At 37.8% G+C, this 25,557-nt stretch overlaps 1 protein-coding gene across 1 annotated transcript in view; it reads right to left on the bottom strand.

The window, feature by feature from the left end:
• Positions 1-1,512: 1,512 nt before the first annotated feature.
• The window catches only part of LRRC69 (leucine rich repeat containing 69), an 82,037-nt gene continuing 57,992 nt past the window's right edge, over positions 1,513-25,557 (bottom strand). Inside the window, exons 6-8 of the mRNA XM_006055364.4 lie at positions 22,396-22,497; positions 17,082-17,261; positions 1,513-2,381 (exon numbers count right to left, since the gene is read on the bottom strand). Coding sequence (XP_006055426.3) covers positions 2,271-2,381; positions 17,082-17,261; positions 22,396-22,497 — 393 coding nt within the window. The 3' untranslated portion in view covers positions 1,513-2,270. The remainder of the gene's footprint in view (positions 2,382-17,081; positions 17,262-22,395; positions 22,498-25,557) is intronic.

The raw sequence follows: 25,557 nt of genomic DNA, 5'->3' as shown, positions 1-25,557 counted from the left end.
TATTTACCTGGGGCCAAACTATGGTGGAGATGATGAAGATAATGGCGACCTCCTTCAAAGGATCCCATGCATGCACTGCTACACTCAGTGCCCCCAACCCTGCAGCAGGCCACTACAAACCCACACCTCCACCGGAGACTCCTGGACACTCACGGGCAAGTCTGGGTCAGTCTCTTGTGGGATCACTGCTCCTTTCTCCTGGGTCCTGGTGCACACAAGGTTCTGTTTGTGCCCTCCAAGAATCTATTTCCCAGTCCTCTGTAAGTTCTGGCAGCTCTATGGTGGGGTTAATGGCGACCTCCTCCAAAAGGGCTTATGCCACACCCAAGTCTGCTGCACCCAGAGCCCCTGTCCCTGTGGCAGTCCACTGCTGATCCATACCTCCACAGGAGATGCTCAAACACTCTTGAGAGTCCCTCGGACTGCAAGAAGATCCAACCAGTCTATCCTAAAGGAAATCAGTCCTGAATATTCATTGGAAGGATGAATGCTGAAGCTGAAACTCCAATGCTTCAGCCACCTAATGCAAAAAGCTGATTCATTGGAAAAGACCCTGATGCTGGGAAAGATTGAAGGTGGGAGGAGAAGGGGATGACAGAGGGTGAGATGGTTGGATGGCATCACCAACTCAATGGACATGAGTTTTGAGTAAACTCCAGGAGTTGGTGATGGACAGGGAGGCCTGGCGTGCTGCAGTACATGGGGTCACAAAGAGTCAGACATGACTGAGCAACTGAACTGAAATTAACAATATTATAAATCAATTATACTTCAGTACAAAAATGTTTTAATTAAAAATAGAACTATTACATGATCCAGCTATTCTACTTCTGTATATTTATCTGAAGAATATAAAAACATTGATTTGAAAAGACATATGCCCCCTATGTTCATTGCAGCATTATTTACAAATAGCAAAGATATGGGAACAACCTAAGTGTTCATGAATGATGAATGGATGAAGATATGGGATATTATATAATACTGCTGCTGCTGCTAAGTCGCTTCAGTCATGTCCGACTCCTAGCAACCCCATGGACTGCAGCCTACCAGGCTCCTCTGTCCATGGGATTTGCCAGGCAAGAGTACTGGAATGGGTTGCCATTGCCTTCTCCATTATATAATACTCAGTTCAGTTCAGTCGCTCAGTCGTGTCCAACTCTTTGCAACCCCATGAATCGCAGCATGCCAGGCCTCCCTGTCCATCACCAACTTCCGGAGTTCACTCAGACTCACGTCCATCAAGTCAGTGCCATCCAGCCATCTCATCCTCTGTCGTCCCCTTCTCCTGCCCCCAATCCCTCCCAGCATCAGAGTCTTTTCCAATGAGTCAACTCTTCACATGAGGTGGCCAAAGTACTGGAGTTTCAGCTTTAGCATCATTCCTTCCAAAGAAATCCCAGGGCTGATCTCCTTCAGAATGGACTGGTTGGATCTCCTTGCAGTCCAAGGGACTCTCAAGCGTCTTCTCCAACACCACAGTTCAAAAGCATCAATTCTTCAGTGCTCAGCTTTCTTCACAGTCCAACTCTCACCTCAGTCATAAAAAAATAAGATGCAATATTGCCATTTGCTACAACAGGGATGGACCTTGAGGGGATTACGCTAAATGAAATAAGAGAAAGACCAGTATTATATGATTTCCCTCATATGTGGAATATAAAACAAAATAAACAAGCAAAATAAACACACAGATACCGAGAACATATTAGTGATTACCAGAAGGGAAGTGGGTTGGGGCAGGGCAAAATGGATAAAGAGGATTAACCATATGGCAGTGAATGGAAACTAAACTTCTGGTAGTGTATACAGAAGCTGAAATATAATGTTGAATATATTAAACTTATATGTTATAAACCAATATTACCTTAATAAAGAAATAAAAATAAAGATTTTAGTGCCTCTTAGAAAATAAGAACTCAACTGAAATCATAATTGAACTATCTAGCACTAAAATGTGATTCTCTTTCACTTGCAAAATACCCATAAAATAAATACTTGACCCCATCAAAATAAAATGACAGAAAAAAATGACACTCAATTGCCACACACACTGATTTTTCTATTTTTATTTTATTTTTCAGCACACTTAAGAGTCTAGACAATCTAAAGTTAGACTGTGGTGCTTAAACTGGTCCTTTACTTTTCTTTTCTTCCTTTACTTAAGGTATTGACAAAGAGTAGGGCATCATAAGCTGGGCATAATCTGACTATGTGTGCAGAGCTGATGGGTAAGTCATGTGAGGCTCTAAATGAGCTTCTTACCTGCTCTATACCTGAGCAATTCCAAAGATGTTAGGGTTACGTTGGTAAAAACATTTATAAGAACAAATTAATATTCGAAGAGGTACCAGCTGTAGATTTCTGCTTATATTCCAGTTCTAAAAAGTAAAGATTAAAAATAAAATTAAGGCACTACTCAATAAATATTTTAAACATGTACAATATTTTAAGTAAATAAAATAAATATTAGCTTTCTCAGAGATTTCAGAATATTGATTTCTAAAGTACATACTAAACTGTTTATGCTTGATTTGCTCTTTTCCCACACACAAATAAACAAACTTAACTAGTTAACAAGGGCATGCTGCTGTGTGCTGTGCTTAGTCGCTCAGTTGTGTCTGACACTTTGTGACCCCAAGGACTGTAGCCCACCAGGCTCCTCTCTCCATGGGATTCTCCAGGCAAGAATCCTGGAGTGAGTTGCCATTCCCTTCTCCAAGGGATCTTCCCAACCCAGGATCAAAGCCAGGTCTTCTTCACTGCTGGTGGATTCTTTACTGCCTGAGCCACCATTGAAGCCCTAAGAAGGGCACACTCAACACTAAATAAAGTTCAAATGATAAAATATTATCTAGGCTTTTATCCAAAGATATTATTGTATTGCCTAGTTGTAAAGTTTCTGGGATGAAGGCAAAAAAATGATACAGAATCCACACAAACCTGATTCTGATCTACAGGAATGTTAAACTGATCAATAAACAGAGACTAACTGAACACTTTGATACACATCTCAGTTTTACCTAGCATCCATTTCTCATGGAAATTAATCTTCCTAAAACTCTGTTTATTGTCTGCAATGTTCATTAAGATTTTCACAGGCTAGGTTTCAGGAAAGTTGATCAATATATGACTTAAGTTTTTGTACTTACAATATCTCTCATGTTACTTCTATATGTACAAATAAGGAATTTTAGAATATATACACTAAGTTGGTGTACATGTTCTGACCACTTCAGTTCAGTTCAGTTCAGTCATTCAGTCATATCCGACTCTTTGCAGCCCCATGGACTGCAGCAGACAGGCCTCTCTGTCCATCATCAACTCTCAGAGTTTACTCAAACTCATGTCCATTGAGTCGGTGATGCCATGCAACCATCTCATCCTCTGTCGTCCCCTTCTCCTCCCACCAACAATCTTTCACAGCATCAGGGTCTTTTCAAATGAGTCGATTTTTCGCATCAGGTGGCCAAAGTATTGACCTCTTAGTGTACATGTTCTGATCACTATATTTGAAATAATGGCAACCTCAAAGCTTACCATTTATTTGCTTTATAAACAACTTCTGAGGTCAACACAGGTCTCAGTGAGAGAGTCCAAAACAGAGTCAAAGTTTAATTGGTTGATAACGCTGCTTAGTTTTATCATTAACCAACCCACTGGGCTATCATTATCACAATCCACAGTAAGAGATTTCATTACTGTTCTGTTCACTCTTCCATAAAAGAACACCCTGGGCCTATTTAAAGGTTAAAGAACCTAAATACAGCTATTAATCCACTCTCAAGAGAGTAATAACCTTTCAACCTTGGTGATAAATCAATGAAGAGCGAAAGGCTCAGAGAATACATGGCACTATTCTAATGATAAAATATTTTGGATGAGGGTGAAAATTGGAATCTCTACAAATCTGACTTATTTCCTAGAAGTTTATGTGATCAACCAGGAAACATGACTGAAATTCCCTAATGGGAATCTTATTTTTTGTCTGTCAGCACCCATTTCCCACCAGCTGGCACAAAAGCCCACCTCTTCCTTTAAGGAACTGCCTATTCTCCAATTTCAGTGCAAATGCTATGAAAGAGAGAGGGCAACTGATCCCACTACCATAGCCATGTAAGCACATGACCCAAGAGCTTCCAAGAAAACCGATAATCATCAGCCCCAAAGCTTTCCCTGAATCTGTTGAGAGAGGGAAGCGCTCCCTCCACAGCCAGAAGACACAACTGAAAGAACTCTAACCTGAGAGCAAGGGTGCCCCCAGTGGCTCAGTGGTAAAGATCCACCTACAGAGCAGGAGCCACAGGAGATGCAGGTTCGATCCCTGGGTCTGGAAGATCCCCAGGAGAAGGGCATGGCAACCCACTCCGGTATTCTTGCCTGGACAATCTCATGGACAGAGGAGCCTGGTGGGCTACAATCCACAGGATCACAAAGAGTAAGACACTACTGAAGCAATTTAGCACACATGCACACAATCTGAGAGAAAAGCCAAAACAAAGGAAACCAGGAAGACAAATTCTGGATGAATAAATTTGGATACCCAACCCAGCATGATTAAATATTTATTCAGCCAGACTTATCCCTAGACCTTCTTCCTTACCTTAGTTAGTGTGTGAGGTGGGTTTCTTTTACTTGCAGCTATGAGTTATGACAAATTACAAACAACCAAAAACCTGTACCCTATTAGGCAAAAGTGTCAAAGATACAAAGATATATAAGAAACAATCCCTGCTCTAAGACTCTTTCAGCAACTAGTTGGAAATGTAAGATATAAACACAAAAAAATAACTAGAAACATAAGGCTCAATCCAATGATGTGTTCTGCATGGGTGCAGAGAAAAGACACATCACCAGAAGTTGCATATGAAGCAAGACTTCACAATATAACAAAACAGGTTTTAAGGGTTTTAAGGATGTCTAGGATGTGGCTACCTGGAGAAGATACAAAAAGACATTTATTAATAGAAAAGGTTAACTATGAGAGCAGCAATTCAAGAATGTTCATTTTGTATTGGGGAAACAATATCCTCTATATATAAACAATACACAGATCATAAAATGTTGACTCATGGGACATCAACAATAAATATTAGTCCAAAGATAAAAAGAATCCATAAGTAGTTGTACAATATCAGACACATTATATATAATAATTCAAATCTACTCTATATGAGATCAAATTGATTAATTAGCTTATAATGGTTAAATGTTGAAATGGTACTTAAAGAACTAATGACAAAAGCTGAAATCTAAATGTGGCCTTTCCATATACATAGTAGATAACCCTCTCATCTAACAAGCTATTCCTGTCGACGACTGTAACACATCTCATCGAGAACTAAAGGCTATCAAAATATACCATGCTACATGCACTTCACTCAGCTTCTGTTTAAGAAACCAGGACAAAGAGCAGAGCCATGAACCAAGAGGAGGAGGTTGAAGAAAGACAAACACAAACCAAGGAAGCAAGCGTGGCCATAGAGTGATCCAGTTCTCTTTGTCCGGTTTCTCCATGAGGTGAAAAGTTCATAACAGAAACTATTAAAAGCATTTCCTATTTCTGCCATGGTTTTAGCCATTTTCCCTCGTGTCTTTAAGAAAACTGCATGAGCAGAATTTGACTTGGCACTTGCTGCAAGCAGGAATGCAAGATGTCTGTGTTCCTCATTCCTCTTCTGGAGGGTATTATTGTTTAATTAGAATATAATATTTTATTTAAATTTTTTAGTATCTTATTTTACCAAAAGCCATTATCAGCTTTGTATTGAACAACTTGTGGTTATTCTCTGAGTTAATAATTACTATTTACAACATCATATCTCTCACGGCTATTAATTGTTTCCTGGAAATTTTACTGAGAAAAATGGACTCAATATAATTCCTTGGTAATATACTTTTCCATCTAAAGTCACTGAACTCAGCGATGCTTACATGAGAAAAGAAAGCCTCTAATGCCTTGACTCTTGATACCATTTAAGTTTCTATCTCCATTCGTGGCACTGTCACCAGTGTGACATATGTTTCTACTTGTGTAACATACATCCATCTGAAATAAGCATTTACAAAGGAATTATGACACACAGAGTAGACATGTCTTCAGAAACCTCAACTAATAAAACCTCGTAACTCTATCTTAAATACTGCTTTATTGTTTACAGTTAGAAATTGAAACGCTTAAACATCCTTTTTATCAAGCCAAAGTCAGAGAAGAACAAAATGAGTTGGTTTATGATTTTATATCTTTTTAGCAAAAAGCTTTAAAATGTGAAATGCTATACTAAAGTCTAATTTTCACTCTTTAGTCTCTACAGTGAAATGCATTATTTCATTAAGGAAATAAACATGATTATAATCCTCTCCATATTTTAAGGAAAAGTAGCCTTACACTTTAAGTTTGAAAATGCATGCTTACTAAGTTTTATATTCATTGAATGGTGGAATTGAGAGTTGTTTTTAAAATATGCCTGAGTGACAACTACCATATTTTAAGCTTTAAGAAATCAAAAAGTATCAAAATATATATTTATATCATATAGTATAAAGCAGAGCTTTGGATAAAGTTTCAGTATTTCATGAAGTGCAAGGACTAGGAAAGAAGAGATATATGTCTTTCTTTGTTATTAGGAAAGGTATCATGGTAGACAGGAAAAAGGCTCCCCCAAAATATCCAGGTCTTAAACTCTGGAACCTGTGACTACATATGTTATCTTACATGGAAAAAGAGACTTTGCAGGTGTGATAAAATTAAAGATCTGCCGGCATCCAGCCCCGGCTGATCCAGGGAGTTCGAAGCGGGGACAGCGTCGGCGAGGATCAGGATACAATAGCTTCATTTAGATATTAATTAGAGATGTAAAGAGTAATAGAATGAGGATAGCTCAGTAGGAAAATTCAGTGGAGAAAAGAGGCTGAGTAGCTTGGTTTACGCGGGAGACCAATAAAACTTCAAGACAAGAAGCTTGCACCACTTACGTAGGCCACAGGTGTCCTTCCGTTCTCCCAAGGGAGAGGAGACACTGAGGCCTCCCCGGTCGGATCTTAGAAGCCCAGGCATAATTAGTAAGCATGGCGGGTTCTGCGCTCCAGATGGAGACTCAGCCAGAATTTGAGAGAGAGAGCGACATGGGGAGACCAGTATTTCGAGAAACTGATCCCAATTCTTTATTTTCCATGGTCTACTTTTATACACTGAGATGTTATGCAAAAGTCATGCGGGGTCAGCAGTCCTGACTTTTATCAAAGTCAGGTGCTTCATACAAATGTATACAGAGGTCTTAGGGGTGTTACATCATCTTCTAGCCAGGGGGGCCTGCTGACAATTTATGACGCTCTCCTTGTGACAGCGGTCAGTCAACCAGGACACTTATTTCTCCAGGGGTGATTATTCTTAAAACAGATGCCACCCAAATAAAGTTACATTCCTATAGGGTGAGGGTATAGTGGGTTTTAGTTAAGGAAATAATTTACTTAGCCTAATGTCTAATGTGATTAATATAAAAGGTTAATACTTATTTCTTCTATATATTCATTAATGTGTGTAAGGACAGTGGATATGGAGACTTAGCAACAAATATTGGCTCAACAAACGAAAAACCCTTCATCAATACAATTTCTAATCAGCCCACTATACTTATACTAATAGTTATCTAACTTCTCTAAAGAACCTGTTTTTAAAGGGTTTAAAGCATCTCGTGCCTCTCACGGTTGGGAGGCTGTGAGCAATCACATGTGGCCAGACAAGCCTGTCAGGCAGGCCAGAGAACCTTCAGAGGAGTTTGTAGGTTAAAACACTCTTGTCACGCCAAGGAGTTTTTATTAACTGGAGCTCTAGGTTAACTCCTTCTCCGAAAGAGGTGGTGGGGGACAGCCCCCCACCCCCCCCCCGTAAAGTCAGAGGTGTAGGTGAGAGCACAAAGTAGTAAAGTAGGCAGGCTCTGGTTATGGAGGTAGATGCTCGAGGATTTCCAGGGGGACTCCTGAGGCTCGATCCCGCCTTTGCGTATGTCGAGCCTCCTTCCTCATGACCTTTGTCACGGGCGGAGTGCCTCACGCCGGCCCCCCAACAAAGATCTTTAAAAAAAAAAAAAAAAAGATTAAAAGGATCTCAAGATGGAGAGGTTAACCTGAATTATCCAGGTGGACCCAATTTCATCATAAGGACCACTGAAAGTGGAAGAGGGAGGCAAAAGAGAAAGTCCAAGTGATGTGGTCTGAGGAGGACTAGACTTGCCAATGCTGGCTTTGAGAATGGAGGGAGGAGACCTTGAGCCAAGGAAGGTAGGTAGCCACTAAATCCTGGAAAGAGTGAAAAAATGGATTCTCTCTTGGAGGAAAGAATCCTCCAGAAGGAATGCAGTCCTCCTGACACTGATTTTAGCACAATAACACTCATATTGGACTTCTGACCTACTAACCTACAAGCTAATACATTTTTGTTGTTAAAACATCAAGATTATTAGAAATTTGTTACAGCAGCAATGGGAAACAAATACTAGTATCATGTTCTGAATTAGCAGGACCACGAAAAGCCTGACTATGATAGCCACTCTCCCAATTAAGGAATCAAGGCACTCTGGAGCTAGAAGAGATTTTGAATCTACTCACTTCATTGTACAGATGAGGAAACTGGTCCAGATATAATGAGAAGGAAGGTGACTTACCTTAGGCCTCATAGTTAGAGGCAGAGACAGGACTAGAATCTAAGTTCACTAAACTCTAGATCGTTTTAGTCATAGAGTACCTCCCAGCTTCTTTCTCCAATGTAGTGTTTTGATTAGAGTTTAATAATAATTTGCAGAACTGTTTGGAAGAATGAACAGTTATTGGAAAGTGCACATATTTTCAAATAAAGCATAGAAGTTTATTGTTCTGCTATTCTAGTCTGTCTCCAACTGATCGCTAAAAATAGTGACTTCAATTATCCACATATCACTTGAAACTCAACATGTCTAAAATGAAACTTGAAGTCCTGCCCCAAATCAGATCCCTCTGGAACGTTCTGGGTTTCCCACATCCAATCAGTCACCGTGTTCTGCTCTCCTTCCTCCCTTGTGGCGCTTCCGTTCCTTGCATTTCTACTTCTACCCCTCACACCCCACCAGGCAAGCACTCTAACAGCTCTCTGTTCTTCACTTTCTCTTCCCTTCAAACTCCAATTACTCTAGCATAAATGATTCCTTCTAAATCCCAAATGATTCCTTCTAAAATTCTTTTTTATAGCATTGACTCATCCCCACACATTCAGGAGAACTCCATTTCCAAACAGGATCAAGTTCAAATTCTTTATTCTATCCTTTCACATGTTCACAGAATTTGACCCTAATATTTTTGTCTCTTTCTCCTACTCTTAGCCACAAATCACCTTAATTGATTCACTGCCTATAAACATGACTCATTCTCCTCCATACTGTTCTCTCCTCCTAGAATATCTTTCCTGCTTCCTTCTCCATGTATCTGAATTCTAACTATGTCAATGCCCTGCACAAGTTTCAGCATCTGCCTAGGCACTTCTTAGGCCTGACAACCTATAGCAATCTCATCTTACACTTTGAATCCCTAAAGCAACTAGTCTCATTTAACATTTTGAGTTTATAGCTAATGTCTTTTACATCTTCAGAGTTTCAACTCTTAGATTTTAACCATTTGAGACAAACTAGGTTCCCTATTTGTTTGCATGGTATTTAGCATCCAGACTTCCCTGCTTAAAGCAAGGTCTTAAATATTTATGTAATGACTGAAAGTGAAAATGAAAAGTGAAAGTGAAAGTCGTTCAGTCGTGTCCAACTCTGTGACCCCCATGGACTATACAGTCCATAGAATTCTCCATAGAATTCTCCAGGCCAGAATACTGGAGTGGGTAGCCTTTCCCTTCCCCAGGGGATCTTCCCAACCCAGGCATCAAACCCAGTCTCCCGCATTCCAGGTGGATTCTTTACCAGCTGAGCCACAAGGGAAGCCCTGAAAGTAAGTTTAAAAATACAAGATGAACATTCAGAATGACAACTCCTCTATTCCGCATAAGCACCAGGAATGACCACTCCTCTAAAGTTAATTGCTTCAATTAGGAAATGTAGCAATATTCAGTTTTGCTTAGGACAGTCCCGGCTTCCTGATTTTTCAGTTATTAAGAATGCTGTCTACTTTTACTCTCAAAAGAATCTTGACTTACATGATATACTATATATGGTCATTCCACCCTTAGGGCAGTTTGGACTGTAATAAGGGCAGAAATCAGAAAGAAAATCCTGCTCATGACTCAGCAACCCATCTAGCTATGCAACATTCTCTCCAGTACAGAGTGATAACTGCCCTCTCATCACCACCTCTGCATAATCAATGGCTTTTAAGTTTCACATGGGAGGTTCAAACATTCTGGTAATGCACAGCAGATAAATGTGCTGCAGTTGAATGCAATTTAAGATTCTTTAGAAGAAAAAAAAATCATGTATACTGAATACAATTGTTAACTCTACCTAGCAGTTTAACAAAAGACTTCCTTAAAGGGAAAAGAGAATTCAATGAATTTCCATAGAAGTAGAAGCAATCAAGAGACAGTATGTGAGATCATTCATGATGCTGTTGTTGTTCAGTAGCCAAGTCATATACCGACTATAGATCACCAGGCTCCTCTGTTCACCACCATCTCCCAGTTTTTCAAATTCACATCCATGGATTCGGTGATGCTACCTAACCGTCTCATCCTCTGCCACCCACTTCTCCCAATCAATCTTTCCCAGCATCAGGGTCTTTTCCAATGAGTCAGTTCTTTGCATCAGGTGGCCAAAGTATTGAAACTTCAGCTTCAGCATTACTCCTTCCAATGAATATTCAGGGTTGATTGACTAGGATTGACTGGTTTGATCTCCCTGTTGTCCAACAGACTCTCAAAAGTCTTCTCCAACATCACAGTTGAAAAGAATCAATTTTTTGGTGCTCAGCCTTCTTTATGGTCCAACTTTCATAGCCATACATGACTACTGGAAAAACCATAGCTTTTACTAGATGGAACTTTGTCAGCAAAGTGATGTCTCTGCTTTTGAATACATTGTCTAGGTCTGTCATAGTTATCCTTCCAAGAAGCAAGCATCTATTAATTTCATGACTGCAATCACTGGCCACAGTGATTTTGGAACCCAATAAAATAAAAATCTGTCACTGCTTTCATTTTTATATTCTTCTATTTGCTGTGATGGGACCAGATGCCATGATCTTAGTTTTTTGAATGTTGAGTTTTAAGGCAGCTTTTTCCACTCTCCTCTTTCACCCTCATCAAGAAGCTCTTTAGTTCCTCTACATTTTCTGCCATTAGAGTGGTATCATCTGCATATCTGAGGTTGTTAATATCTCTCCTGGCAATCTTGATTCCAGCTTGAAATTCATCAAGCTGGAATCATGCTTGGCATTTCGCATGATGTACTCTGTATATATTAAATAAGCAGGCTGACGACATACAGCCTTGTTATGCTCCTTTCCCAATCTTGAACCAGTCAGTTGTTTCACACCTGGTTTTAACTGTTGCTTCTTGACCCACATACAGGTTTCTCAGGAGGCAGGTAAGGTGGTCTGGTACTCCCATCTCTTGAAGAATTTTTCAGTTTGTTGTGATTCACACAGTCAAAGGTGTTAGCATAGTCAATGAAGCAGAAGTAGATATTTTTCTGGAATTGCCTTGCTTTCTCCATGATGCAACAAAAATTGGCAATTTGATCTCTGGTTTCTCTACCTCTTCAAAACCCAGCTTTTACATCTGAAAGTTCCTATTTCATATACTGCTGAAGCCGACCTTGAAGATTTTGAGCATGACCTTGCCAGCATGTGAGATGAGCACAATTGTACATAAGTTTGAACCTTCTTAGACATTGTCCTTCTTTGGGATTGGAATGAAAACTGACCTTTCCCAGTCTGGTGGCCACTGCTGGGCTTTCCAAATATTCTGACATATTGACTGCTTTGATTTAGGTCATACCTGGATGGCTTAGCGGATTTCCCTACTTTCTTCAATTTAACCCTGAACTTTAGTCATGATCTGAGCCACAGTCAGCCAGGGCTTGTTTTTATGATCTTATAGAGCTTTTCCATCTTTGGTTGCAAAGAACATAATCAATTTGATTTTGGTACTGACCATTAATATCCACGTAGAGTCATCTATTGTGTTTTTGGAAGATGGTGTTTGCTGTTGCTAGTGTATTCTCTTGACAAAGCTGTTAGCCTTTGCCCAGCTTCATTTTGTACTCTAAGGCCAAATCTGCTTGTTATTCTGGGTATCTCATGACTTCCTACTTTTGTATTCCAATCCCCTATAATGAAAAGGACATCTTTTTTTGGAGTGAGCTCCAGAAGACCTTGTAGGTCTTCTTACAACTAGTCAGCTTCTTCAGCATCAGTAGTTGGGGCACAGACTTGGATTACTGTGATGCTGAATGGTTTGGCTTGGAAAAGAACCAAGATGATTCTATCATTTTTAAGACTCCACCCAAGTACTGCATTTTGGACTCTGGTTGACTGTGAGGACTACTCCATTTCTTCTAAGGGATTCTTGCCAACAGTAGTGGACATAATGGTCATCTGAATTAAATCCACCCATTACCATCTATTTTAGTTCACTGATTCCTAAGATGTTGATGTTCAATCTTGCCATCTCCTGCTTGACTACATCCAATTTACCTTGATTCATGGACCTAACATTCCAAGTTCCTATACAATATTGTTCTTTACTGCATCAGACTTTACTTTCAACACCAAACACACTCACAGCTGAGTGCCATTTCCACTTTGGCCCAGCCACTTCACTCTTTCTAAAGCTATTAGTAATTGCCCTCCACTCTTCCCCAGTAGCATACTGCACACCTTCTGACCTGGGGGGTGGAGGGGAGGGCTCATCCTCCAGTGTCATTTTTTTTGCCTTTTCATACTGTCCATGGAGTTCTCCAGGCAAGAACATTGGAGTGGGGTGCCATTTCCTTCTGCAGTGAACCACATTTTATCAGAGCTCTTCACCATGACCCATCCATCTTCGGTGGCACTGCACCACATGATTCAAAGTTTCATTGAGTTATTCAAGCCCCTTTGCCACAACAAAGCTGTGGGCCATGAATGGCAAGATCATCTATACTCTAACTCTTTTACTGTTTTCCAAATTAAGTGATAAGAAACATTCATGCCATTTCAATTTTCTGAATAAATATTTATTACTGTCATGATTATTTACAATTAGAAATGTGGTATCCTTGATCTCCTAAGTGTGTAATTTACTTTAAATTAACTAACCACTGCATAAATATTTTAAAACTAACATTCATTTTCACAGATGACTGGTTGAAATGATCAGTTTCATAAATGAATGTCAGTGGTATACAAATAATAATAACTTTTTGTTGCAAAGTAGGATTTTGCTCTATATGTAATGAGTAAAATTATTAAATGCAATCTTATGTTTCATTACTGACAGCTTGTTATAAAAAAGAAATTAAGACTGAAATTTTAATTATTTTCATAAAGTAGATCAGCTTTTTCACTCATGTGTAGTGAAACCTACTCGACTGAGACTCTTTTGAAGGAAGCCCTCATTACATTACATCACTAAATACAGGACTGACAGTTCATATTCCAAACTATTCCCTCCCTAAACTCTTCAACTTTAAAGGACTCTAGGAAAATATTAAGTTCAACATAACTATAACTATTAAGTTAACATAACTATACAAAATGAAAACATTGAATGCATATCTTTGGCACTATTTGGAATGCAGTATTTGGAAAGAATTTTATGAGACTATTTCATTGGTAGTACCAAGTACCATCAACATAGATGTTACGATCCAAGTTGGTGGTAACTAAAAAGGACTAATTTTTGTTGTTGCTTTGAAGCATTATATCCTTAGTAGTTAATACTTAAGTATCAATTACTTGAAGTTAATGATAATTCTGTAAATGTTGAGGACTAACAAAACTCAGATGGCAAGAGCTATAACACATGAAAAAGTCAAAGGCATCGGAATGAATTATGGTAAAAGTTAATATTTGAGATTCAGAAAAATTTTTCATCAAATATTTTCCAATCCTCTTCTAACTAATTCATAAAATAATTATGGCATAATTTCACATTCACATGAATAGAAGCATTACAATTTGATATTTAGTTATTTCTAGATTTTTAAAACAAGAACAAGGCCCATTTGTAATTGTGTCTCCCTTTTCAATATAATTGGAAAGACTAGAGCTCTCTTCAAGAAAATTAGAGATATCAAGGGAACATTTCATGCAAAGGTGGGCACAATAAAGGACAGAAACAATATGACCCAAGAGAAGAAGAGCTATTAAGACGTGGCAAGAATACACAGTGAAGTGAAATCTCTCAGTCATGTCTGACTCTTTGTGAGCCCATGGACTATACAGTCTGTGGAATTCTCCAGGCCAGAATACTGGAGTGGGTAGCCATACCCTTCTCCAGGGGAACTTACCAACCAGGGATCAAACCCAGGTCTCCCACATTGCAGGTGGATTCTTTACCAGCTGAGCCCCCAGGGAAGAAGAACTATACAAAAAAGATCTTAATGACCCAGATAACCACGATGGTGTGACCACTAACCTAGAGCCATACATCTTGGAGTGCGAAGTCAAGTGGGCCTTTGGAAGCATCACTACAAACAAAGCTAATGGAGGTGATGGAATTCTAGCTGAATTATTTCAAATCCTAAAAGAGGATGCTGTTAAGATGCTGCACTCAATATACCAGCAAATTTAGAAAACACAGCAGTGGCCACAGGACTGGAAAAGGTGAATTTTCATTTCAATTCCAAAGAAGGGCAATGACAAAGAATGTTCAAACTACCGCACAACTGCATTCATTACACATGCTAGCAAAGTAATGGTCAAAATCAACAGCATGTGAACCAAGAACTTGTAGATGTGCAAGCTGCATTTAGAAAAGGCAGAGGAACCAGAGATCAAATTGCCAAAATCCACTGTATCATAGAAAAAGCAAGAGAATTCCAGAAAAACATCTACTTCTGCTTCATTGACTATACTAAAGCCTTTGACTGTGGGGATCACAACAAACTGTGGAAAATTATTAAAGTGATGTGAGTATCAGACCATATGATCTGCCTCCCTAGAAACCTGTATGCAGGTCAAAAACAACAGTTAGAACCAGACATGGAACAATGGATTGGCTCAAAATTGGGAAAGGAGTATGTCAAGGCTGTATATTACCACTCTGCTTATTTAACTTATATGCAGAGTACATCAAGAGAAATGAAGGGCTAGATGAATTACAAGCTGGAATAAAGATTGCCAGGAGAAATATCAATAACCTCAGATATGCAGATGACACCACCCTTATGGCAGAAAGTGAAGAAGAACTAAAGAGCCTCTTGATGAAAGTGAAAGAAGAAAGTGAAAAAGTTGGCTTAAAACTCAACATTCAGAAAACTAAAATCATGGCATCTGGTCCCAGCACTTCATGGCAAATAGATGGGGAAACAGTGGAAACAGTGACAGACTTTATTTTGGGGGGCTCCAAAATCACTACAGATGGTGACTGCAGCCATGAAATTAAAAGACACTTGCTCCTTGGAAGAAAAGTTATGACCAACCTAGACAGTTTATTAAAAAGCAGAGACGTTACTTTGCTGACAAAGTCCATCTAGTCAAGGCTATGGTTTTTCCCATAGTCATGTATGGATGTGAGAGTTGGACTATAAAGAAAGCTGAGCACCGAAGAACTTATGCTTTTGAACTGTGGTGTTGGAGAAGACTCTTGAGAGTCCCTTGGACTGCAAGGAGATCCAACCAGTCCATCCTAAAGGAGATCAGTGCTGGGTGTTCATTGGAAGGGCTGAGGTTGAAGCTGAAACTCCAATACTTTGGCCATCTGATGCGAAGAACTGACTCATTTGAAAAGACCCTGATGCTGGGAAAGATTGAGGGCAGGAGGAGAAGGGAACGACAGAGGATGAGATGGTTGAATGACATCACCAACTCAATGGATATGAGTTTGAGTAAACTCTGAGAGTTGGTGATAGGGAGGCCTGGCGTGCTGCAGACTATGGGGTTGCAAAGAGTTGGACATGACTGAGTGACTGAACTGAACTGTATGCACTGTTGGTGGAAATGCAAACTTGTACAGACAATATAGAAAAAAGTATGTAGGTCACTCAAAAAATTAAAAATACAACTACCATATCATCCATCAATTCCACTTTATTACATATCCAGAGAAACTGAAATCGGATGTCGTAGAGATACCTGCACTCTCGTGTTCACTGCAGCATTACTCACAACAGCCAGGATATAGAAACAACCTATGCATGTCTGTTAACAGATGAATGGATAAAGAAGTTGTGGTGTATATCTATACACCACTGAATGTTATTCAGCTAAGGAAAATAAGGAAATCCTGCCATTCATGACAACTTAGATGGACACTGAAGGAAGTACACTAAGCGAAATAAATCAGAGAAAAAATAAATACTGCACAATAATTTATATGTGGAATACAAAAAAGACAAACTTAGAGAAATAGTAAAGTGATAGTTACCTGATGTTATGTGTTGGGAGAAATGGGGAGATAGTGGTCAAAGTGTACAGATTTTCAGTTATAAGATTAAGTTAGAGGGTCTAATGTACAGCATGGTGATTACAGCTAATACAATAAACATATATCATGTTTATGATATATAAGTATACATATGCATCATACATATTTATGATATATATTAATCATATATACATACATATTACATATGTATCATATATTTGAATGTTGCTAAGAAAGAAGATCTTAAGTGTTCTCACCACAAAAATAAAAAATGATGATATGTGACAGGATGGAGATGTAGGTGATAACTCTGGTGGTAGTCATTTTGCATTTATAAGTGTATCAAATCAACATGTTGTACACCTTAAATTTATACTATGTTATCTATCAATTATAAATCAATAAAGCTGGTGAAAAACCCACTATATAATCATAGATGTCAATTCTTAGATACAAATGTAGTTTATATTGATCAGCTTAGACAAGGACAAAGAATAAGAGGTGGTCTTATGTTCATATTCATACAGAAAACACCATTTACCTTTGATGGAGGAAAAAACTCAACACATTCCAGCCATATGGTTAAAAAGAACTTCCCACATATTGCGCACTTTCTTCCCTGAGAGATTATGCTCCTGACCTGTGGGTACCATTTTATGGCTTCCATTAGGAAAGGATTCTTTTCTGACAGCTGATTCATTATAAATCTTGATGTTATTTCCTAGATTAAAAAAGAATATGGTTTCTCAGATTATTCTCAAAATAACTGTTTTATATTACATTGATTCCCATTTCACTAATTTATATTTTTGGCTTATTCCTCACAGTTTCTGTTAAATTAGTTCTCCATGGTATATATAATGAATTATATTGTCAATAACTGGCATTGTAAGTTTAGTTTTCAGCATATACAAAAAGCAAGTTACTTCCATTGTAATATTTCTGTCTCTGACATATAGGAATTCAGATTATAATAAATTTACATTATTAAAGTGTAGGTTCAAATTTTGTATCTCTCATCACAATAGGAAAGGACTGTACAAATATTCAGTCTAGACTCAAAAATTGACTCTGTCACATTTACTAAGGTCTAAATCCTTGCTACTTAAGCTGCAGAATCAGTAGAATCTGTATCACCTAGAAGCTTATTAGAAATTCAGACTTAGTTGCACTCAGATCTATTGAGCCAGAATCCACAATTTAACAAAGTTCCCCAGGTATTCTGTATGTACATTAAAGTTTGAGAGGTACTAGACTGTTATCTACTAAACTGAGTACCTGAATTGAGCCAAATTAGTAAAGAGTATTGATTTCTATTGATCAAAGCTTCGAATTCAGTATATATTAAACCTAGCCACATAAATACATGCAGAAACCACACTTTAGATAATAACATTACTAAACAATAAAATAGGTGGTGAGGATGGTCACTATGACAATATCACCATCTTAAAATAAAAAATTATAAAATACATATATATCTTTACTGACCAAGCAAACAAAATAAACATTTGATTCATTCCACTAAATGCCCCTCTTGTGCCAAGAGCATGAAGTTCTTTGTAAATTTTACAAAAACACTGCATGAATTTTTAATAGTGTATAAGACCTTTTTTTGGCCAAAGTGAAAGATTTCTCAGTGGTATTAAGATAGTCCGTGTGGAAATACAAACATACATACATAAATATACACATACAAACGTAACCTTTCACTCATCTATCCCAATTAAAATCTTTAAAAATAATAACAAATCCTATAAATCTCTGTCTCCCTGTTCCTTATTACTCTATCCCTTGCACTCAGCAAACATCTGGGAACATTGCCTCTGTACAGAAACAGCCCTGAGCATGGGTTCCTTAACTGCCTGATCCTACAGCAGCGTAACCTCCTACACACTTCAGCTTATTCTCTGGGATGGTTACATGATGAAGTCATCCTTTCTGAAAAACTGCCCTTTCACACTAATATTACAGGACTCCTAAATTCGATGAATGTTATCGCTTCCCTCTAATAAATTACAGAGAACATAGCTTGTGATTCTGAATGAAATGGTGATTTTAGAGGTAAGTTTTAGCTACCAGAATTCAATGGCTAATTTCACTATAAAGCCACAGAAAATAGAGAAGAATTCAAACCCAAAATAGCAGACAGTAGAAGAGTCTGCTGAAATACACGGGACCAGTGAATAGGTCCCATGAAAAAGATACTGATGATGGGGAGAGATTGAAGGCAAAAGAAGAAGGGGGCAGCAAAGGATGAGATGGTTAGATACGGACTCAATGGACATGAATTTGAGCAAACTCTGGGAGATTGCAGAGGACAGAGGAGCCTGATGGGTTACAGTTCATGGGGTCACAAAAAGTCAGACATGACTTAGCAACTGAACAACAACAATTCACACAGCTGACATTTTCCATTTATGATTTCTGGAACCAATCATGTTTGTTGCACTTGGAATTGTTGCACAACTCTTACGTTACCCATTATTTATATCTTTCTCCTACTTGCTGCCAATGTGTTGCTTTGGAAGACTGCTGCTGCTGCTAAGTCACTTCAGTCGTGTCCGACGCTGTGCGACCCCATGGACTGCAGCCTACCAGGCCTCTCCATCCATGGGATTCTCCAGGCAAGAACACTGGAGTGCGTTGCCATTTCCTTCTCGGAGGACTAACATATATCATTGAAATATAAAGTTATTATTTGAAGAAACACACACACACATATATAATAAGATACTTTTGGCATGATCAATAGTAAGTTTTAGGAAATTTATACCATGAAGACACACGCAATGCAGTTTTTCAGAATATACTACTTAATGATGGCTTAATCTCAGTGTATTTAAAAGTCAAGAAATCATTTATAGAAAAATAAATTATCCCTTTTGAATAGCTTATATGCTATTCTGTTGAATATTTGTTAGCTAACTATATGTAGGTCAGAGATTATTTCTATGTTTAAACAATTATAGATTAAAATAGTTTAAGGTGTTTCTTTTAGTTTTCCTTATACATGTTGATTTGATTTGAATCATAAAGTTATCCTTACATATATTTATATATAAATATTAAAATCATAAAACATAAAAACAAATGTGAATCAGAAGGAATGATGAACTTTGGAACTGCTGTATGATCAGTTGTTGCTGTATGACAGGCACTAAAACACAGCATCAAGAGCAAAGATACTGAGTCAGAGTCAGATACATAAATAAGTGCAAATCGTGTAGCTCTATGACTTACTAGTGTGACCCTATTTGACAAGTCCTTAAGTTCTCTGATCTGGAATACCTCACCTACAAAATTGGAATTTTGTTTCCAACCCCACCACACAGAGTTCAGAGAATTAAATTATATAATACAGGTAAAACTCTGCCTAGTATCTGCTGACAGAGTATACTCTGGTTAGTATATTGTTATAATATAGTTATCAATATTAAATTTTAGTTCACATATCTCTGAGGTAAGGAAAAGTCTTTAAAAATCTTAACCAAGGAATATCCTGAAACAAATCCCTATAGTTTTTGAAAGTCCAAGTAGTTTAATCAGTAATATTATAATGGTAACCAAATATCCAGTAGAAATGACTTTTACTTTAAGTATAAATATAAAATTATAGTAAATTTGTCACCTTTCTAAGAAAAATTCTTAGAGATACTCTCAAAAACAACCAATCATTTATATAAGCAAAAGTCACTGCTTCTACTAAATAAACAAAACCCCCAAATTGTTGTGCTTCTGGGTCCTTAAAGCTTTGAAACTGAGAGGGAAGAACTGTTCTCTCACCCTGCACCTAGGTCCCAGACTCAAAGTAACATTCTTGCTCTCAAGGGCTCCCTGTAGTAACCCTTCCACCTCAGGTTAACTGTTTATCCAGTCCCCTCCACAAACCAGAATTTCTTCCAACAAGAGACTACCTTTGTTTCCCTTTTCCCTCACTTCTGGCAGCCCCTTTCTGAGGCAATACTGCAGCATGGAGTCTGGAGGCCAACTGCTTAGAACAGCATCAGCATTCGAAAACTTACTAGACCTGTGAACTTGGACAAGTGATTTAACTTCTCCAAAGCTCAATTTATCTATAAAAGAGGAATAATAATGGTGTCTTCTTTTTGAGGGTTAATGGAGGACTAAATTAGTTCATTTCCATTAAGTGCTTGGAACAATGCCTTGCCCATGGTAAACATAATAAGTATTAGTTGTCTATTAATATTTTTATTATTACTATCAATATTATTTCATTACTATTGTTCTGAAATGTTTGATTCAAGGAGAACAATTAGGGCATGAGGAATTAAACAAATTTAATACTTCAATTTTAAAATCATTTATAATTAAACTTCAAATAAGTTTTTATTCACATAAGAGAGGGAAATAATACTGTTTATGGAAATATAGACTGAATCTCTGGAAGAGAATTGGAAAAGAATTAATCAGCCTTGAAAAGATGAAAGTCCTTTGGCTTAGTGATTTCATTCACAGGGATAATATGGACATGAGAAGAGGATAGCCTTGTTTATAAAGGCCAAAAAGTTATAAGATTATTAATATCTAAACAGCCAACAGTAGGAAAGTAGTTTAAAATATTCTGGTATAATCATATACCAGTATATTATTATGTAACCATCAAAAAAGATGTCATGGACTTATTTTTTACTGACTGGAAAAATATTCACAGTTTTTGAGTAAAAAATGAAGTATCTATTTAGTACACAGCTTGAACAAAGCTTTGATATCAAAAACTTCTGGATTTTTGAAAAGTTCTAGCAAAATAAATGTCAGAACAGTGATTGTATCTCTGCACACTGGATTTTTGAGTATTTTTTTATAAATTTTTATTGCCTTTTCTCTGATTTCTCTAAATAAGCTTGTATTACTTTTAAAATAATTTTTCAACTGGTGACTCAGATGGTAAAGAATCTGCCCGCAATGCAGGAGACCCCAGATCAATTCCTGGGTTGGAAAGATCCCCTGGAGAAGGAAATGTCAATACACTCCAGTACTCTTGCCTGGAGAAATTCATGGACAGAGGAGCTTGGCGGGCTACAGTCCACAGTATCGCAAAGAGTTGGACACAACTGAGTGACTAACACATATGGCATTATAACTAATATTTTCTTCCTCGCTCATCTGTATTTTCTAGTTTTCTGTATTAAACATATATTACTTGTTCAATAAGGGAAAAATGTTATTTTTTTTTAAAAAACTAAACCATTAAACAATGTTGGTTGTTTCCTGTAGTCAGGAAACTTGAACCTTTCCCAATACTTGAAAATTTTAAGACAATTCTGCATGTTCAGCTAAAAGGACCTGAGAAATCCACATTCACAGTAGAGACTCATAGTCAAATGTGGTAAAATCTATAATCTTCAATGTGTCTATCACCAAAAGACATACACAGCCAGTCCTCTAATATACTTCCCTATTCCTTCTTTTAATATCATCAACTTGTTTGACTAAAGGGAACACAATTTCTGGATCATATTCTTTCATCCCCTAGGAATGGGGATAAATGACAAGGGGATGGAAGAGGCAAAAGAGCCCAGTAAGAATAAATCAAATATATCTTTAGATAATACTGAAAAAATACGTGGATGCTAAAGCGAACACAGATTCCTCTCTTTTGATCCAACAAAGTGTTTAAAATGTCTCTGAATGTGGTCACTCTGGAAATCGGGTAGGATCACATTGGATTCTGCAAGCAAGTAAAAAAGATTATGATTAGGCTCCATAATGCCAATGGATTATAGTTGTATTAATCATTTGCTGGCTTGGTAAGAATTCTTTAGAAGAAAACTCTTTAAAACTTAAATCATGGCTTTAGCTCGAAGACCTGTGTGAATGACATAAGGCTTCACCTGTAAACTCCAGACGTCCTCCTGTTTTATAGCACTAACTGGCTGCTTCAGGAACAGCGGGTTTCCCTCACAGTAGAACTCCCTCAGCTTCAAATCTTGAAACTTTCAAAAACAAAATAAAAACTTCATTACACAACAAAATAAACTTCACTTTGGAGCCTTCATCGTCAACAAAACTAGACTTTTTAAAAAGTCTACTTTAAAATTTAAAATAATTAAATATTTATCAATATTTTTAAAAAATATTACTTTATTTAAGATCTATATTCCACATTAGTATTTTAATAGCAAGGCATACTCAAGTTATTAGAAGCACAAGGATCTTCAAGTTACCAAGGATGCAATGACTTTAGAGGTCATTGGTGGCATCCCCCAAACTAGACAGCTGAGAAAGCTTGTTCAGGATCACAGAGCTGGTTACTAATAGAGTAAGGGTTAATTAATCAAATGCTGGGTACAGTTTGCAACTAATATGTTTGTTAGGAACCAAGTATGATGAAAAATCCCTGGAGGTGTGCATAGCGACACACTCCAGTATTCTTGCCTGGAGAATCCTCATGGACAGGGGAGCCTGGAGGGCTACAGTCCATAGGATTGCACAGAGTTGGACACAACTGAAGCGACTTAGCACGCCCTCATGAATGATGAAAAATAACACTCTAATACACACCAACATCTAGGTATCACATACTGTCTTATGATTCATTTATTTATGATCAGGGAGGAAGGTAAGGGGAATAGAGAAATATCAAAAAATTCTCATTTTATTGAAGTACAATTGATTTACCTGTTGTGCACAATGAAAATTAAAAAAAAATGTACAATTCACAAGGGTATTAAATCTTCTTTGAAGAAAACCAAAATTCAGCTGGATTCTACCCTTTGCATAGAAAAATAGGGAATTCTCTTATATTAATATTATGCTTTGACTCCTAAGAAGTCAAAATTTGTGGTTTTCAAAATTAAACTAATTTAGGGATTTACTTTTCTGAGCCTTAGATTCAACTGTGAAATAGGGAAAATAATACCTGCCTTCAGTGGTGCGCAGATAAAATGGCTCTCTGGAAAGGAAAAAAAAAGCTCTGATATGTGGCACGTTTTGATTCAAAGGTGTCAATAGTCCTACAATGGCTGATTCCAGCCACTGTAGGAGTGAGCCAGGATGAGCAATGCCATCACACCACTGCACTTCACACTTATGAAAGAATTAGAGATATTTCCTTGATTTCAGCCCAGGATTTTAAAAAATAATTGATTTTAATACATCTCTCCAGGGCAGCATGTCATCAGGTCCCAAAATTCTCATGAAATTTCTACAACATAGACAAGATTTTAAAATAAAATACAGGGTTCAAGACCTCATTGGAATCACCTTTAGACATTCTACCTTTCTTAATTCAGTTTCCTCTGGTATCCATCAACAAAGAGAACCCAGAGAGTTGAATCCAATGGTGGCCTCAGGTAAGTGCTGAATATGCTAAAGTGAAAAGAGAACTTCTTGTGTTTAATGGAATCACCCTTTCTTCCATCTGGTCCTGGAGAATAACATTCTATTATTTATACTTAAACTCAGTCTTTTTATAAAAAACTGATACAAATGAATATCTTGGGATATGCAAAAGCATTAACAGATGTGAACCTCATTTCAAAGCTGACCATGGCCCAAAGAGCATATATTTTTCTTTAGAGATCATTTTTTTCTTCCTTCAAATTCTGTCATTATTCTTCCATTAAACATGGTAATGAGTTATCCAGCTTGCTAACTTACTACACATAATATATCAGAAAGAAATTAATGAAAGGAAAATAATTAATAATGAAAGGCATTAGCATGTGTTTTGTAGCAGGTAAATTTCAGCAATCTGAAGTCACACAATGTCTCGGTGTCCACTCTGAATATTCCCCAGAGCAGCACTTTTTAATACCCTGTTTCTACATGCACTACTGGGTTTCCTGTCAGTGCATGCGTGCTAAGTCACTTCAGTAGTGCCTGACTCTGTTCGACCCTATGGACTGCAGTCTGTCAGCTCCTCTGTCCATGGGACTCTCCAGGCAAGAATAAGTTGCCTTGCCCTCCTCTGGGGTATCTTCCTAACTCAGGGATCAAACCTGTGTCTCTTATGTCTACCTGCATTGGAAGGCGGGTTTTTTACCACTAGCACCAGCTGAGAAGCCCTTCCTGTCAGTCTAACTTTTTAATACAACAATATTCTTTGCTAGTGTCATCACTCCAATAGCACAATCTCTCCTGCTAATAAAATATTGTTATAGCTGTTCAGAGGCTCTTTGCATAGGCCTGCTTGAACAAACACTGTCATGACATTAATCTCAACTGGAACAATTTTGTCCCTTCCCTCCCCCTCAAGGGTCTACAGATATTTTTCATTGTTACAAGTGGGGCAGGGGCAGTATTACTGGCATCTATTTAGTAAATATTAGGGATGCTGAGAAACATCCTATAATACACATAGCAGCCCCCGCAACAAAGAATTATCAGGCCCCAAAGTGGTGTTGATGTTGAGAAAACCCTGGTTTAGAGGTACAAGGTCATAAACATTCACTGACCCTCTTATCTAGAAAGGGGATTTGCAGCTGGAGGAAAATGAAGGTTCAAATGAAGGGTTTTATTTTTTTAACCTAAAGAAGACTTGATCATGTAGAAGTACCAACACAGAGAGATTAATTTAGAGGAGAAAGAATAATTGAAAGAGTAATGCTCAGGTGAAGGACACAGAAAGACCTTTGAAGATTAAAATCTTTCAATTATCCTGTCTCTATGGCTAGAAGAAAAGATGCAGACATGAATAAATTTGAAGGTGTGGAATTGGATGTGAAGGAGTCAGACGTGATCCCTTTAATTTTTCCTTTGAAATAGAGAATAGACCATCTGCTAACTGAGTTATGAAGTTATTAGCAAGTTGCTAATGTGGGAGAAGCCTTGAAAAAGGTGGGAAAAGTATGGAAAAGTATGGGATATGCTACAGGTTTTAGAAAAGGAACCTGGCATGGTACAAGCAAAAATATTATACAGGGGTGTTGAGGGACCCACTGGAATCCACACATGTGGAGCAGTCCCTGTCCATAGACTGTGTGCTCCTTTGGCACCCAGCAGTCCAGATGCTTTAAGAATCTGCCGAAGGATATACCAGAAAGCAGGGAATG

Source organism: Bubalus bubalis, chromosome 15, assembly GCF_019923935.1.
Source record: "Bubalus bubalis isolate 160015118507 breed Murrah chromosome 15, NDDB_SH_1, whole genome shotgun sequence".
Taxonomy (NCBI): domain Eukaryota; kingdom Metazoa; phylum Chordata; class Mammalia; order Artiodactyla; family Bovidae; genus Bubalus; species Bubalus bubalis.
This window is presented reverse-complemented; position numbering and strand designations above follow the sequence as displayed.